This window comes from Botryllus schlosseri, chromosome 13 (genome assembly GCF_051294905.1).
Source record: "Botryllus schlosseri isolate E-star chromosome 13, Bs_hap1, whole genome shotgun sequence".
NCBI classification, from domain to species: Eukaryota; Metazoa; Chordata; class Ascidiacea; order Stolidobranchia; family Styelidae; genus Botryllus; species Botryllus schlosseri.
Genome location: NC_137248.1, coordinates 4,137,992 through 4,155,272, shown reverse-complemented (window position 1 = coordinate 4,155,272; position 17,281 = coordinate 4,137,992). Strand labels below are relative to the sequence as shown.

At 38.7% G+C, this 17,281-nt stretch overlaps 3 protein-coding genes across 5 annotated transcripts in view; 2 read left to right on the top strand and 1 right to left on the bottom strand.

Moving 5' to 3' along the window:
* The window catches only part of LOC145454732 (uncharacterized), a 34,557-nt gene extending 18,559 nt beyond the window's left edge, over window positions 1-15,998 (top strand). For both annotated transcript variants that reach the window (XM_080332725.1, XM_080332724.1), the window contains 2 exons: window positions 11,308-11,505; window positions 14,318-15,998. In XM_080332725.1, the coding sequence (XP_080188851.1) occupies window positions 11,308-11,505; window positions 14,318-14,448 (329 nt within the window). In that variant the 3' untranslated portion in view covers window positions 14,449-15,998. The remainder of the gene's footprint in view (window positions 1-11,307; window positions 11,506-14,317) is intronic.
* LOC145454726 (DENN domain-containing protein 11-like) overlaps window positions 1-17,281 on the bottom strand; it is a 134,115-nt gene that overhangs the window by 12,829 nt on the left and 104,005 nt on the right. The window lies entirely within an intron of this gene.
* The window catches only part of LOC145454729 (uncharacterized), a 70,627-nt gene that overhangs the window by 30,315 nt on the left and 23,031 nt on the right, over window positions 1-17,281 (top strand). Inside the window, exon 1 of one of the 2 annotated variants that reach the window (XM_080332720.1) lies at window positions 16,613-17,004. The exons of the other annotated variant lie outside the window; for it this stretch is intronic. Coding sequence (XP_080188846.1) covers window positions 16,621-17,004 — 384 coding nt within the window. The 5' untranslated portion in view covers window positions 16,613-16,620. Of the gene's footprint in view, window positions 1-16,612; window positions 17,005-17,281 lie in introns of those variants that run through there. 2 annotated transcript variants of the gene reach the window in all.

Sequence of the window (17,281 nt, the reverse complement as noted above, 5' to 3'; positions counted from 1 at the left end):
TCCACCAACTCGTACTTTTATTCAACTGTAAAAGTCGTTACTATTCCGCAAGACAAAGAAATTACTATGTGGTATATTTTGTAAGACAAAAGTAATTACTTCTCGGTGTCGGCGACTTGAGATTAACATATGTTTTGAGTATATGATATTTGAATGTCTGACCAACGATTTTATACGATCGAACACCGGTATTACATTGAAAGTTACCATGCTGTAAACATAAGGATTGACACATGGATTTGACATATGTAATAGTTGATCATGACTTGATTATTAAATTATTCGCGTTAATTAGACCCGGCGTTGCGGTAAAGGTTATTATGACAGCAACAAACTTTTCACCGCCGTGGTTATTAACATATTGATTTGTAAAACTATACTTGTCTGAAATGTTCTTGGTTTGAAAGATATTCCGTGTTGGTACAAATCACTCTGTGTATTACGGATATCAGAAAATATTTTTACAAATGTAGTTGTTTCCAGTAACCAAGACTAAAGATGACACAACAATTTCGTTTGGAATATCTTTACTGGACGCATCCTATTCTACTAGACTTGAGTAATACACAAAACTCATAGCATTAACAAAATCGCAATAGGCGCTACACTGAAATCTACAAAATGTGTTTGTATTGTTACTCAAAGTAGTGATCATAAATTATCATTTAAATAAGTAATTGTAATCATAAAACCAAACTTGTGAAAGTCATTACCATAACAAAAGAATATTGTAGGTTGCTTGCTAAATGTATGCCGGAAATATTTGTAGAACGCTCACGACCAAAGAAATCGGAAATTTCTCCCCGTTGTCATTCGTCAAAGTATATGTTGTCACAATACTCATCCCGTAAAAGATCTTACTTGTATGTGATTGAATCGCCGGTAATTAACTCGCTAAATCAAACCATAAGGAAATTTCAATCAGTCATCGGATTATGATATTAAACAGCGTCGCTTAATCGGCATAGAGCGTTTTTCTAAATGCAAATCATACCTGACCAACAGAAAACAATTTTCACTCACCTCGTAATGAAACCAAGTGGTGGGCCTACGTTCAATATTTTGTTTGTGTCAAATACTTTGCAATAAACACACACACTGGAGTGGTTGAGCTTTACATCATCAAGCTGTCATCTGTAAATCGAGATCACATCCGACTTGTAACTGTATCGTTTACCTAACCGAGTTGTATGCACAGTTTCATATTTTTATCATTTAGTGATTGCTGAACATACCAAACGATACACATTCACTTCCGAAATACTGCGTTGATCTCAATTCCCTTTGTCGTGATAACCGAAGTACATTTGTTTCGAATTCGTAACAGCCGACTTTTCTATGACACGATAAATTTTGACAAGTTATGCTTAGAAGATTGGTTGCATATCGCGAAAAATAACATACTGCTCATATTGATACTGTTAATCGGTATTTTCACGCGAGTCGATTTTCAAATGAGTAAAATTTATTACATGAGTTTCTCCGCTTAATGTAAATGAAAACTCAGTCGTCTTTTAACATCACATAGACATTGATCAAAAGTAAGCAATCAAACACAACACTTTGTACGACACTAATTATTGTTCCACACATCTCATTTCATACTAAGTGTATACGAAAGATATTCATGTTACACGAAAATATTCGCTCATGCTACAAACCTGTACAATGATTGGTGGTGTAAGTCCAGCACAATTGTGGTATCCATACGAGTTTAGTTAACACAATTTACGACACCGAGGTCGCCTCATCTTTCGTAAGACAACAAACCAAGGCTTCAGGATATGTCCATGTCATAACAATAAATCAACTACTCCAACAACAGAGTACATATGTTTTCTAGCACGGTGCTTACATCTTACACACAAATCAACCTACTTTGCTAACGAAAAGCGCTGAGTCATCACAACAATACAACTAAAACATACTATCATACAAAATGGCCGTTATAGTTTGCACACCAACGATACATCGTACAAGTAGCAAGTCTCGAGAATCCAGTTATTCAAAAAACGTGAAAGTGTTTCTACGCCAAGTCGGTATGTTGACGAAAGCATATATTGTAATATCATGATCGATTTACATTCGTTGGTCACAAAATGTCACTACTCTAAATAATTATTTATCACTCAAAGCCTACTTGTCACCATTCGTTTCATCAAGCTCGAGTTCAAGAAACCTGCTACGACATGAATTGTTATTTTTATGTTGTGTAAATAGGTAATAATTAATTTTAGTAACACTATATCAACATCATCGAGTTGCGCGAATAGATTTACATGTGGTCTTGTGGTTTTAATCGAAGTATACAGCACGGTCTAATGTAGAGTCATCTCTACTGTACAGCAACTCGGTAATCGAAATGCATTAAAATTTAAACAACGATCTTGTTTCGTCGCACCAAAAATATGTTTACTATCGCGATACTCTGCACAGGCCGTGTAAATCCTTTTCACACTCGTAATAGTATACCAACAGCTACCGGCGACAACGTTTAACAATACCAACAACACTAAACATACGATACCTACCCAAGTAAAATTACCATTTTCACCTAGAGGTCGGTCGTTACCCGAGTAGAAATACCTTGTCCTTTGGAGATTTATCGTTTACCCAGTGTAACAAACCCCTTTTCCTTTGGAAATATATTTTTTCTCTGGGTAACAAACCTTTTTCACTTGGAAATATATTTTTTCTCTGGTTAACAAACCTTTTTCACTTGGAAATATATTTTTTCTCTGGGTAACAAACCTTTTTCACTTGGAAATATATTTTTTCTCTGGTTAACAAACCTTTTTCACTTGGAAATATATTTTTTCTCTGGACAACAAACCTTTTTCCCCGGGTAACAAACCTTTTTCCCTGAGCAACAAGCCATTTTCACTTGGTGGGTCGTCGTTTACCTGAGTAAAAATATCATTTTCCTTTGGAGATCTGGCGTTTACCCAGTGTAACAATACATTTTCTCTTGGTCATCTAGCTTTTCCTAGAGTAACTAATCATTTCTCCTGGGTAACAAACCCTTTTCGTCTGGAAAACTATCATTTACCCGAGTACCAATACCGTTTCACTTGGAAATCTATCTTTTCCCTGGGTAACAATATCATTTTCGTTTTGAAAACTGACAACCACACCGGACAATTTGATATTTTTGTATATTGTTACAACGGGTAGTGACAAAATATACACCAACAACGACTCCGATACATTTGTCTAATCAAATATTCACTTGCTCTGATGCATCCCATCAAAATCATTGGTTACTCACATACAATAACACTGTGCTGTTGTACATCGACATGTATGTTTTCGGAATTGGCGAATAAAGGGGTTTCCGATATGTCTGTGATGTCCGGGTTCGTGCTTTGGATTTTCCAGAGTCAAAATGTCTGAATAAAACACCTCCTTGACTTTGGTAACTGGTTGATACACGGATAATGGTGTTCGGAAAACGGATGAATTTATGTTCCCCATCGCGCTAATAACGCCGGGTTACTTGTGAGTTTCCTCAGGTCTGTTTACTATATTGTGTCTTTACTGGTCAATACATGTCGCTCCAGTCAGCTGCAACCGGATCACTAATATGAGAAAGTGTGTGGGCCTGATCCGGATATTCACTCATGAACCAACGACCAATATTCAAGTAAACATGCTACAGACCGTGTTTTGTCTCCATGAAAAATACCAATGCATACACCATCACATCAAGTACTTCACGATTGTTCACAAGTATTCGCGTAAACGAGGTGTACATACAATGTGTCGGTGTACAAACATCATGGAAAACAAATTCATGTTCTCAAGTATCATCATGCGACGACTCTGTACATTCAATGTGGGCATAGATGACTTGTGGACAGACAAGCAGCCATATTTGGACGTAACACGATCTTAGTATGAGCCGCCTCAACCCAACTTGTGAAAAATGAATCTCACACGAGTACAACCCTTTCACGGGTTCACACCTTGATTTTGCAAGATTTTTCGGATTCTCATGTAGACTTGCATCGTGATCCAGACCTCGACTTAATCGGGTTGCGTAACTCGCTCAACCCCTGCGTATCGTTGGTCATAACCTGCTAACTTTTTCGCTGAGACCGCAGTGTTTCACCTGGTTTTATGTATTTGGTGATTACCATCGTTATCAATCTTTCACGCGATGAATATGTCGGATGTCGCTACTCCCACATAACGACTCCAGCTAAACATCGTGAGCAGTGACTCCGTATTGAAATCGTAAACAGGAACTCTGTGTGTGTGTGTGTGTGAATCTCGAGTTCGATTACGATTAGATAATGTAATCCAGGGTGTGTCTCTGCGAGCTGAAGGCGGATTTCGTGTTAATCACACCGCAAGAGGGTGCTATCTCGTAACTCGACAGGTCAACATAAATCGCGGTTGGAAACTTTTGGTCTAGTTGATCCAGCTACGTATTGAAACGTTGTACCCACACAGCCCATTGAGAAAACGTTGTCGTTACCTGACCATATCCACGAGTAAATATGGGACTACGCGTAACTGTCCATAGATTCCTCTGGCCCCACACCGTGGTTTTACGACACAGACAAGATGCAGCGGTGGAAATATTGAAAATGAAAAACGATACCTTGGTGACATTTGATTTGGATTTTACACCTGATGAACCATACACTCGATTGGTACATTGGGACGACAACTCTAACGTCGAGGTCAAGGGAAAAGAAATGTACAGATTTGTTGGTGTTGTGGATATTCAGCGAAAATCAGGGTATATGGTTGTGTATGGTTCGCATATTTGACTGAGAATATATCGGTATGCATAATGCACTGTCCATTGTATCATGTCGTGTGTCATCTATGCCCACATTGAATGTACAGAGTCGTCGCATGATGATGATACTTGAGAACATGAATTTGTTTTCCATGATGTTTGTACACCGACACATTGTATGTACACCTCGTTTACGCGAATACTTGTGAACAATCGTGAAGTACTTGATGTGATGGTGTATGCATTGGTATTTTTCATGGAGACAAAACACGGTCTGTAGCATGTTTACTTGAATATTGGTCGTTGGTTCATGAGTGAATATCCGGATCAGGCCCACACACTTTCTCATATTAGTGATCCGGTTGCAGCTGACTGGAGCGACATGTATTGACCAGTAAAGACACAATATAGTAAACAGACCTGAGGAAACTCACAAGTAACCCGGCGTTATTAGCGCGATGGGGAACATAAATTCATCCGTTTTCCGAACACCATTATCCGTGTATCAACCAGTTACCAAAGTCAAGGAGGTGTTTTATTCAGACATTTTGACTCTGGAAAATCCAAAGCACGAACCCGGACATCACAGACATATCGGAAACCCCTTTATTCGCCAATTCCGAAAACATACATGTCGATGTACAACAGCACAGTGTTATTGTATGTGAGTAACCAATGATTTTGATGGGATGCATCAGAGCAAGTGAATATTTGATTAGACAAATGTATCGGAGTCGTTGTTGGTGTATATTTTGTCACTACCCGTTGTAACAATATACAAAAATATCAAATTGTCCGGTGTGGTTGTCAGTTTTCAAAACGAAAATGATATTGTTACCCAGGGAAAAGATAGATTTCCAAGTGAAACGGTATTGGTACTCGGGTAAATGATAGTTTTCCAGACGAAAAGGGTTTGTTACCCAGGAGAAATGATTAGTTACTCTAGGAAAAGCTAGATGACCAAGAGAAAATGTATTGTTACACTGGGTAAACGCCAGATCTCCAAAGGAAAATGATATTTTTACTCAGGTAAACGACGACCCACCAAGTGAAAATGGCTTGTTGCTCAGGGAAAAAGGTTTGTTACCCGGGGAAAAAGGTTTGTTGTCCAGAGAAAAAATATATTTCCAAGTGAAAAAGGTTTGTTAACCAGAGAAAAAATATATTTCCAAGTGAAAAAGGTTTGTTACCCAGAGAAAAAATATATTTCCAAGTGAAAAAGGTTTGTTAACCAGAGAAAAAATATATTTCCAAGTGAAAAAGGTTTGTTACCCAGAGAAAAAATATATTTCCAAAGGAAAAGGGGTTTGTTACACTGGGTAAACGATAAATCTCCAAAGGACAAGGTATTTCTACTCGGGTAACGACCGACCTCTAGGTGAAAATGGTAATTTTACTTGGGTAGGTATCGTATGTTTAGTGTTGTTGGTATTGTTAAACGTTGTCGCCGGTAGCTGTTGGTATACTATTACGAGTGTGAAAAGGATTTACACGGCCTGTGCAGAGTATCGCGATAGTAAACATATTTTTGGTGCGACGAAACAAGATCGTTGTTTAAATTTTAATGCATTTCGATTACCGAGTTGCTGTACAGTAGAGATGACTCTACATTAGACCGTGCTGTATACTTCGATTAAAACCACAAGACCACATGTAAATCTATTCGCGCAACTCGATGATGTTGATATAGTGTTACTAAAATTAATTATTACCTATTTACACAACATAAAAATAACAATTCATGTCGTAGCAGGTTTCTTGAACTCGAGCTTGATGAAACGAATGGTGACAAGTAGGCTTTGAGTGATAAATAATTATTTAGAGTAGTGACATTTTGTGACCAACGAATGTAAATCGATCATGATATTACAATATATGCTTTCGTCAACATACCGACTTGGCGTAGAAACACTTTCACGTTTTTTGAATAACTGGATTCTCGAGACTTGCTACTTGTACGATGTATCGTTGGTGTGCAAACTATAACGGCCATTTTGTATGATAGTATGTTTTAGTTGTATTGTTGTGATGACTCAGCGCTTTTCGTTAGCAAAGTAGGTTGATTTGTGTGTAAGATGTAAGCACCGTGCTAGAAAACATATGTACTCTGTTGTTGGAGTAGTTGATTTATTGTTATGACATGGACATATCCTGAAGCCTTGGTTTGTTGTCTTACGAAAGATGAGGCGACCTCGGTGTCGTAAATTGTGTTAACTAAACTCGTATGGATACCACAATTGTGCTGGACTTACACCACCAATCATTGTACAGGTTTGTAGCATGAGCGAATATTTTCGTGTAACATGAATATCTTTCGTATACACTTAGTATGAAATGAGATGTGTGGAACAATAATTAGTGTCGTACAAAGTGTTGTGTTTGATTGCTTACTTTTGATCAATGTCTATGTGATGTTAAAAGACGACTGAGTTTTCATTTACATTAAGCGGAGAAACTCATGTAATAAATTTTACTCATTTGAAAATCGACTCGCGTGAAAATACCGATTAACAGTATCAATATGAGCAGTATGTTATTTTTCGCGATATGCAACCAATCTTCTAAGCATAACTTGTCAAAATTTATCGTGTCATAGAAAAGTCGGCTGTTACGAATTCGAAACAAATGTACTTCGGTTATCACGACAAAGGGAATTGAGATCAACGCAGTATTTCGGAAGTGAATGTGTATCGTTTGGTATGTTCAGCAATCACTAAATGATAAAAATATGAAACTGTGCATACAACTCGGTTAGGTAAACGATACAGTTACAAGTCGGATGTGATCTCGATTTACAGATGACAGCTTGATGATGTAAAGCTCAACCACTCCAGTGTGTGTGTTTATTGCAAAGTATTTGACACAAACAAAATATTGAACGTAGGCCCACCACTTGGTTTCATTACGAGGTGAGTGAAAATTGTTTTCTGTTGGTCAGGTATGATTTGCATTTAGAAAAACGCTCTATGCCGATTAAGCGACGCTGTTTAATATCATAATCCGATGACTGAGTGAAATTTTCTTATGGTTTGATTTAGCGAGTTAATTACCGGCGATTCAATCACATACAAGTAAGATCTTTTACGGGATGAGTATTGTGACAACATATACTTTGACGAATGACAACGGGGAGAAATTTCCGATTTCTTTGGTCGTGAGCCTTCTACAAATATTTCCGGCATACATTTAGCAAGCAACCTACAATATTCTTTTGTTATGGTAATGACTTTCACAAGTTTGGTTTTATGATTACAATTACTTATTTAAATGATAATTTATGATCACTACTTTGAGTAACAATACAAACACATTTTGTAGATTTCAGTGTAGCGCCTATTGTGATTTTGTTAATGCTATGAGTTTTGTGTATTACTCAAGTCTAGTAGAATAGGATGCGTCCAGTAAAGATATTCCAAACGAAATTGTTGTGTCATCTTTAGTCTTGGTTACTGGAAACAACTACATTTGTAAAAATATTTTCTGATATCCGTAATACACAGAGTGATTTGTACCAACACGGAATATCTTTCAAACCAAGAACATTTCAGACAAGTATAGTTTTACAAATCAATATGTTAATAACCACGGCGGTGAAAAGTTTGTTGCTGTCATAATAACCTTTACCGCAACGCCGGGTCTAATTAACGCGAATAATTTAATAATCAAGTCATGATCAACTATTACATATGTCAAATCCATGTGTCAATCCTTATGTTTACAGCATGGTAACTTTCAATGTAATACCGGTGTTCGATCGTATAAAATGAATTCTTAACTACGTTGGTCAGACATTCAAATATCATATACTCAAAACATATGTTAATCTCAAGTCGCCGACACCGAGAAGTAATTACTTTTGTCTTACAAAATATACCACATAGTAATTTCTTTGTCTTGCGGAATAGTAACGACTTTTACAGTTGAATAAAAGTACGAGTTGGTGGACTATGAATACAACCGAACTTGCTATGGATTTTGGATTGTGGTGATTACTCGCGTAGTCTTGTCTACTTTTCATAAGGATACTTTTTGCTTTGGTTGGGTAAGTTACAAACGGATTGACTTGACAAGGTTTTTTGTATTTTACTCTTTTGTGTATGGGAAGATGTTAAAATGTTGAGACGTAATACTATTTCCGTTCACTCGATTACAACAAAAAAAAAATAATAACCCGATAGCTTGTTCAAGGTTTCGACAAATAGATTGAAATATTCCGATTTAACTCATCGCGTCACAAGTCGATCGCGGTATGCACAAGTGGTTGTCAAGTTAGAAATATTTACAACAGGTGCTATTTCATTGAATGATTCTATTGTGTGTAGTAACACATTAAAATATCGCGATAGTATTTACTGAAACTGACAAACGGAAAACTCAGTCGTGAATAGAGTTGTAAGTTTCAAGGATTGTTTCAAAGTATAATCTTGAAATGTGACTGGATCAAAGTTAGTAGTCATGTTTGTCAAAGTCCAAATATTTCATTTTGGATTATCTGGATTTATCTTTAGTACATCCCGCGAATGGATTCCGATGCGGTATACTATAACATTTTTGATAATAATGACTCAAGGATTTTCAATCAACAATACTGGAATTTTTTGGTAATGCTAGAGTTGCCAAATGATTAGTTGCGTGTTTTTGTTAAGTGTTTGATTTCAAGTTAATAAAGACAATAACTGTGTAATGCACATACTTGTGATTCTTGATTCTTGTAGAGTTATAGTTGGTATTGATTCTATAGGTGTGAAAACAGCGGCGCGAATGTGTGAATAATTCAATGTGACTGAAAGTCGGCGTCAGTAATATTCGGGTTACGGTCGAATCAAAAGATCACGTTAAAAAGATTTCTCAAATTAGAATTGTACCGAATTAACACATTCAGATACGAATCGACTTGATTTGTGTAGTGAGTTTCATTTCAAGTTGTCAAATTGATGCATTGCTTGAATATTCGCATGATTCTTATCACGCAAAGTCAACGACTGTTCCAAAGTGTCAAAACATATAGCGATCGCGTGCAAGTGTCAAATTGTTGGTTTTCGAATCACGGTCTGCGCTGGTACTGTTATTCATTACTTATTACTTGATAGTAACAACCGCCGACATATTACACTGTAGCGATTGGGATGTATGTAATGACAAGACGCGAGAAATGGCTATGTCTTTGGTGTTATCTTGTGAGCGATCGTGGGATTTGTAACCTATTTCACACGTTTTTTGAAGTGTTGGTTTGTGAACGCGGCTATTGTTGATATTCGAATCGCCGTCTACGCCGGCTCTGTGGCAAACTAATTATCAAAATATTACTTGTGCGTAATTCCTACCTTTGTAACATCAAACCACGAGAGATGGCTATTCTTATGTGTTATCTTGTGAGCGCTTGTAGAGAATATTTCACACCTTTTTGGAGTGTTAGTTTGTGAACGCGGCTATTGTTGGTATTCGAGTCACCGTCTACGCCGGCTCCGTGGTAGATTTTCAACCAAGGAATACTTGAATAATTTTGGGGATGATAAAAAAGTTAATGATACGATTGTGCGTGCTTTTGTGAAGAGTTTGATTTCAGAGTAATAAACGAATGTGTAAATGTGTATACTTGTGATTCTTGTTGTGGTTGTGAACAGCAGACTATTTTGTAGGTGCGAAACAGCGAATAAGCCGAAAATATTATTCAGGTAGCAATCAATAGCGAGGAAAGAGAGAACACGATCGGTCATTTGATACGACTAAACTACGACATCATATATCATAATTTACGATCAAACTATTTCGCACTGAATGGAATAGTATAATATTCGATAGTAGCGGCTGGACGAGAAATAATTCAGCGCACAGGTCATTCGAAATATAGGTCGCACTGCTTAATCCTCACAACAAGCCACGTTTCCGTTTGCGCGGTTATTGTTGGTGACTATTCAACACCACGCGAGAGATGTCTGAAAGTACGAATCACGACCGCACCCATAAGAACACATGGTAAATCACCACAGAACCCGTAAGAATACATAACAGGCGAATCACCGCCACCGCCTATAGCAAAAAAGGCGAGTCACGACCACGAGTTTTCACGGCGAATCACCGCCACCGCCTATAGCAAAAAAGGCGAATCACGACCGCATCCATAAGAACACGTGGCGCATCACCGCCGAGAGGGGGGTCTAAAAAGGCGCATCACCACCACGAGTTTTCCAGGCGCGTCACCACCCCGCCTATACTGCCCCATGCAAAAAACGTTAGTTCGCGAGCGATCACATATACTACTTACGTACTCCTAACATATCCTGAAATATCCGCTTTTCTCGATTAAGCAGTTCTAAACGTTTGGAACTTGGTGCTCTGAAGTAATTCGGTTATTATTGACAACACTTAGGAATTGTGGCACTTATCGCCTATACACATAAAGTCACGCTAAGGGTATGGTAAGTATAGGCCACAGTTCATGATTAGGAAAATGTACGTATTCCCTCTTTTGATTGCCCTTGCACATCAAGTCACTCGTATTGGTGCATCTTCAATTCTTCATTCTTCAGCTGATTTAGGCATGTTGCTTCCAACAGATGTGCGATATCAGTACATCGGCAAAACCGCAACATACGCGAGCTCTGCAGCGCATTGTGCAAATCAAGGGAGGCGACTGTGCTATTCATGGGAAGCCTGCAAGTCAAACGTACCTGTATTGGGATTGGTGAAAGGTGACAAGTGGATTGCTGTGCGGGATGAGCACAATGAATGGTTACAAATCGGGGAACCAGAAGGTAAGAGCTTGATAGTGAATGCCGCCGCGACCACTGCAGCAACATGAAGTAAGCAAAGAGGCAAATGGCACTTCTGATGTCTTCAAATGTCGAATTTTCACATTGTGCCCAGTGGTTCAGTCAGGCAGGAGAAATTCTTCTTTGTCCCTGCCTGTCCATTCCGATTTCATTTCAATTCCTGAAATAGTTTGAATTCTTCTTATTTTTATTTGGATCTACAACCGTAATGATGTTTATAACACATGATGGTGCATTGTGCTGGAAGACCCAAGTAAAATCTTTCCAGATTTCTCACTGTGAAATTGATTGTCATTGAAGGAGTAAATATACAGCACCAGAAAATATCATACGTTTGTAGAGTAGTAGCGACTCCATTTCAAATGAAGCAAGTGTATAGTTTCGTGGTATTACACCTCACTCAACCATCATGTGAAGAGATGGATTTGCAGTCCATTCCATACACGTTTTGGGAGTAATTTATGTCATTTCACCCTAAAATATTGGGTGATAAGTGCTAGAGCTAGAAGATATCCGTTAACAGATAAGGATCGCAACGGGTGCACGACCACAACGATAATTTTAAATATTTACTGGCATTGTATTCGGTACACACAGACGTACGCAGCATCAAGCTCGCCTCATTCGCTCATTTTCCAATGAATATGATCCACAGATAGAAAACAGAGCAGAAAATTAGAAAATGAGACAGTACTAGTGTACTCACTGCCTCGTGGCTCAATGGATGTAAGCATGCTACAGTAGGCTTACCATATTTTCGAAATCTAAAAAGAGGACATTTTTTCAGAAATTCGAGACTTGCAAAACCGGAGAAGAATTCTCAAAAACCGGTGAATTTTTTCCACTTTGTGATCGGTTAACTAAAAAAAAAAGGTCATCTTTTCTGCTCTGGGCTCAAAATACCGCTTTTCTTCCCACATTGCTAGGAGGATGACTAAAAAAAAGGCCATCTTTCCGCCCAGAGCCAAAATAACCGTTTTTCACTCCGAAATACCCGCCGGAGCGTCAGTTCTGTGCTATTTTACGGCATATCAGTCGCAATTTTTTCTAAATCTGACCTAAATTTTCAAAAAAGAGGACAAAATCTCAAAAAAGAGGACAAAATGGCGTCTTCCGAGAACACTTTAAAAAAAGTCAAAAAAGAGGACAAATCCTCTTAAAAGAGGACGTATGGTAACCCTATGCTACACGTCGTACACGGTAACAATATACGTTATTAGCCCTCGAATTTTCGAATATTTGCATTGGGACGTCAAATATCTCGGTTACAATATACGATGAAGGCTGCGAGGCAGATCACTGTTGTTGATCAATACTACGAACCATCTATTTCTCTCTTTTCCACGCTCACCTGCAATATGGAGTCGTAGCATGGGGAAATGCATGGCAGGGTTGTAACCAAGTCACAAGGCTCCGAGTCACAAGTCAATCTCACTTTTATATTTTTGACTCGAGTCAAGTCGAGTCATTTTCAATTCCCACCGAGTCAAGTCCGAGTCCAAGTCAGCGAACAGAGGATCGAGTCCGAGGCATGGTATTATGACTCGAGTCCGAGTCCAAGTCATTGTGTTGACTGCTCAGTTTCCAGTTAAAGTCTTCCCAAACCCACTTTTTAACCTCTTTTTGGTGATATTGAATGGTTCGCATTTATAATATATCAATTTTCCCCACTTTTAGCAGTTTCTGGTCGCATTTTCAAGCATCAGTACCAACAAACCAAATCCCAATAATGTGTTGGCTTCGAAATTACAATGAAATGTCGGTCTTGGCCGCCTGTATCTCGAGTCAATGACTTGCTTCGAGTCATGCGCAATGACTCGAGTCCAAGTCGAGTCAATACACAGATTGACTCGAGTCGAGTCGAGTCATTTCCGTATTTTGAGAAAATGACTCGAGTCGAGTCGAGTCATCCGAAAATCGTGACTCGAGTCTGACTCGAGTCGAGTCATGACTCGAGTCATTACAACCCTGTGCATGCACAACATTTTTGTGCAGAATTCGAACCCTGCAAAACCGTGCGATACGGCTGATCTCAACTGTACCTTTACGTACCAATTTATCGCCTTACTACCGAAAGCACCGAATTTTGCAAGTTGACGAACTATATCGCTTCGAAGTATCAAAAGTCATTCACAAATATTTTTCCAATAGTTTGCCTGCTGTGTTTGATGACTTTTTCATGCCTGCTAAAAATGTCCACTCCCATTACACGAGATCCCCGTCTAAAGGAAATATCTACTTACTCCCACCCAATAGCAACCTAACTAAGAGATCTATCGACTACTTGGGACCTATCATCTGGAATAGATTACCAGTTTACCACCACACATCCGTGAATTGCCTTATAATAGATTCAAAAAAGCAATACTTGATCACCTCTTGCCGTTACACTAACACTGTTGCCCTACCTCGCCCAGCCATTGCTTCATTAATCATCTGCTATCACCGTTTAATTTTTCTTCTATTTTATTTTTTTAACTACCGTAACATTTTTTACAGCCAGACTGTTCAGAGTCAAGTGTACCTGTTTCATGCTGGTGTGATCAGACTAGATGACCTTCACGGTCTTATCGATCATTCCTATCTAATACCGAATACTGTGCATGCGTATTTTCAGTACCATCACCACTGTCGTGTGGTATGTATTTTGGTTGGATGAAAATAAATACTCTCTCTCTCTCTCTCTCTCTCCCATATAGCTCGTTCAACTACATATTCAATTAAACTGTATGGCTCCCGCCGTCCATTTCGAATAATCATCTCATGGTTTTCTTTAAATGCATTTTTCACATAGGACGTGTCTGTAAATTGCATGGTGCTTTACACGGACGTCCGTGGTGGGGGTTGAGAGATGACGGGAGTTTAATTGAACCGGTCGGATACGTCTACTGTTGCAAGAACACGGATGAATCTCAAAGACGATGAATAACGATGCGATGACAGTTTAGTATAAATATTGTTGTCGCCGTAAGGATTAATTTGCAACTAAAAACATGTTTACTTCATCATTTTCCCACGCGATTTCGAAGTATTAAACTCACGTGTTTTGAGAAGAAACGCACAGTGGTTAGCTCCCGTGTCACAGCATCAATGTGTTGCTTAGGGCTGGGCGCAATGATTCGAGTACTCGAATCTGAATCGAGTATTAATTTCAATGATTCGAGTCGAGTAGAAAAAGACGATTTTTTTGAGTACTGAAATTATACGCTCCTCACCACTGAAAGTTAATTTATCAACGAAAATTACAGTTTCTATACTAATTTTCACTGCCGAAGACTTGAAACCTTGCTTGGCGATATTGCAGCATACGAAACATATAGTACAAAGCTACGAAAGTTACTGGACGACGTGGACGTAGCACATTTCCGAAGTCACGATTATCACACAACATTGTCACCAAGTGGAATAAAATCAGTATGGTCGAAAAATACCAAAGTATCATTTATGAGATGGATAGCAGGCATTATATTCTTTGTGGTGGCATAAACGGTAATATTTGAACTTTGACGTATTACATTCTGTTGTGACGTCATAACGAGTGATACTACTCGATTACTCGACTCGACTCGAAGCATATTGCGTGATTCAGAATCGAATCACTCAGATACTCGATTTTGCCCAGCCCTAGTTGCTACTCAATAAAGCGATGGCGTTTATTCTCATTACCACTCACGCTGGTAATTCCATATTCTTTAGTCAAAATTAATCTTATTTTACCGTGTTTGAGCTGGAAATCAGCGACCGGGCGTGATAGAATGGGAAAAATTAAAGTTCTGACCTGTTCAGAATGAAAACGTTTACAATAGTATTAGAATTACACTGCCGGATCTGACCACGTTTCAACGCAAACTTTTAATCATGCTTGCATATATGTTTAAAGCTTGTGTCTGTCTTAACATAACAGGCCGGGAGTGTGCGTGCAGCCTTTTTGGCAAGCAAATATAGCTACCCAGTGGAATGGCGTGTCGCGCACACCGTTTCTATAGGCAATACCGTCACGGGGAGAATTTTTAATAACTCTCTATCATGGCTGTAATGACACTCGAGTCGCAACTTTTCGTTGATTCAACTTGACTCGAGTAATTTTCTTAAAAATGGAAAATGAATAAGCTCGACCTGAGTCCTTTTGTTTATTGACTCGAGTCGAGTCATTGTATACACAGGCCTGATATCAACACAAGCACAGTGTTGGATTGAAAGATTTTTACACATTGACATTTCAAGTTATTCGTATCCTCCAGCGTCAACTAATCTTATCGTGTTTTACCTCATGAAAATAAATGAATGCATTCTCTGAACACTCTGTAACAATTGCGTTCTTCATCGGCAACATATGAAAGCCACACAAGCAATGATAGTGAATTTCGCACCTTCCACGTTCCATGAATTTTAACTGATCAACGGAGAGATAAGGCTATAAGAGTTAAACGGAGCGAGTACAAACTGCCGACAGCAAATAAAATTCATCTTATAGACTTCTCGATGTGTTCAGCAGCTACTGAGCGGAGAGAATCGCAGAGCTATTTGTGTAGATGGAGATGAGAAACAACTTGTGGAATGACTGTGTGGCATAAACCAACGCTAGAAGCCGGGTATTTTAAGACTGCGAGTCTTTGTTCGACGCTGTCCTTGTTATACACAACGATTTTGAAATTGAAAAATAAAATGCAACGCAGTTTGATCATTCCATAATGGGTCAGTCCTATACTTAGGCTATAAAACGTAACACAAGTTAGAGCAGAAGTTTACACTGTTTTTGGTCAGGTGTATTGGGTTGTTCTAAATGCTGATCTTTATGCCTGTATTTACGTGTTGTTTTAGTGGATTTTGAAACTTAATTCCTAATCCCAACATGTGTTGAACATATTTCCAATCGACGGCTTGTGTTTGCGGACATGCTATCCCAGAGAGCGAGAGGCGATTACTATTTATCAGACGTGAAGATCGGCATACCGAAACCAAAACGAAATAATATATTATATCAATCGTGGTGGGGTGGGTACCAGAGTTATCACAATCGAAGCCCCCAGACAGATTTATAACGGGAAAACTAAATGAAATTGGATGAAAATTGAGCAGGGATAACATCTAGGCCTGATGGTCATGGAGATGGAAGGTCAAGCTTGTTATGGCGACTCTGTCGGCCTACATCGATTTGTAATCATAAGTTTTCATATACCTATGCCTGATTTGAAAACTGAGGCGCTGCTACAGTCTAGACAAGAGGTGATCTCACAGAAAGATTTAGTTCGTGGTCAGGGATATAGTCAATTCATTCGTATTAAATTCAGTCGAATTCATTTATCCCATAGAAATATGTCAGTGAGCATGAATTTCATTTGGCTTATAGTCAGCATCGGGGTATATGCTTCCTTGATCGACGTTTCCATTGAAGACTGTCGCGTGCTTGCTGACTGTGATGATGGACGAGCGCAATGGCAAAATCTGGTACAAGGACCCCGTGGACGTCCAGGAAAACGGGTAAGGGGTATATACGGTGCTTCACTCGTTTCTCTTGGTCGTCAATCGAGGTTCGTATTTTATACAGCGAAGGGCCTAAAACGGAAACCTCTTGGTTTACAGTAGCAAAGTATTAGGCATTTAATCAGGTAAGAATCTATAATGTAACCTACTCGTACATAGCCTACACTGTTGCTAATGGATTTAGCGTGTGTTATATTCACGCTAGCATAGGGTTACCATATTTTTGCAAAGCAAATTCCGGACACTCTTTAGCGCTCACTAGCGGATTTAAAAA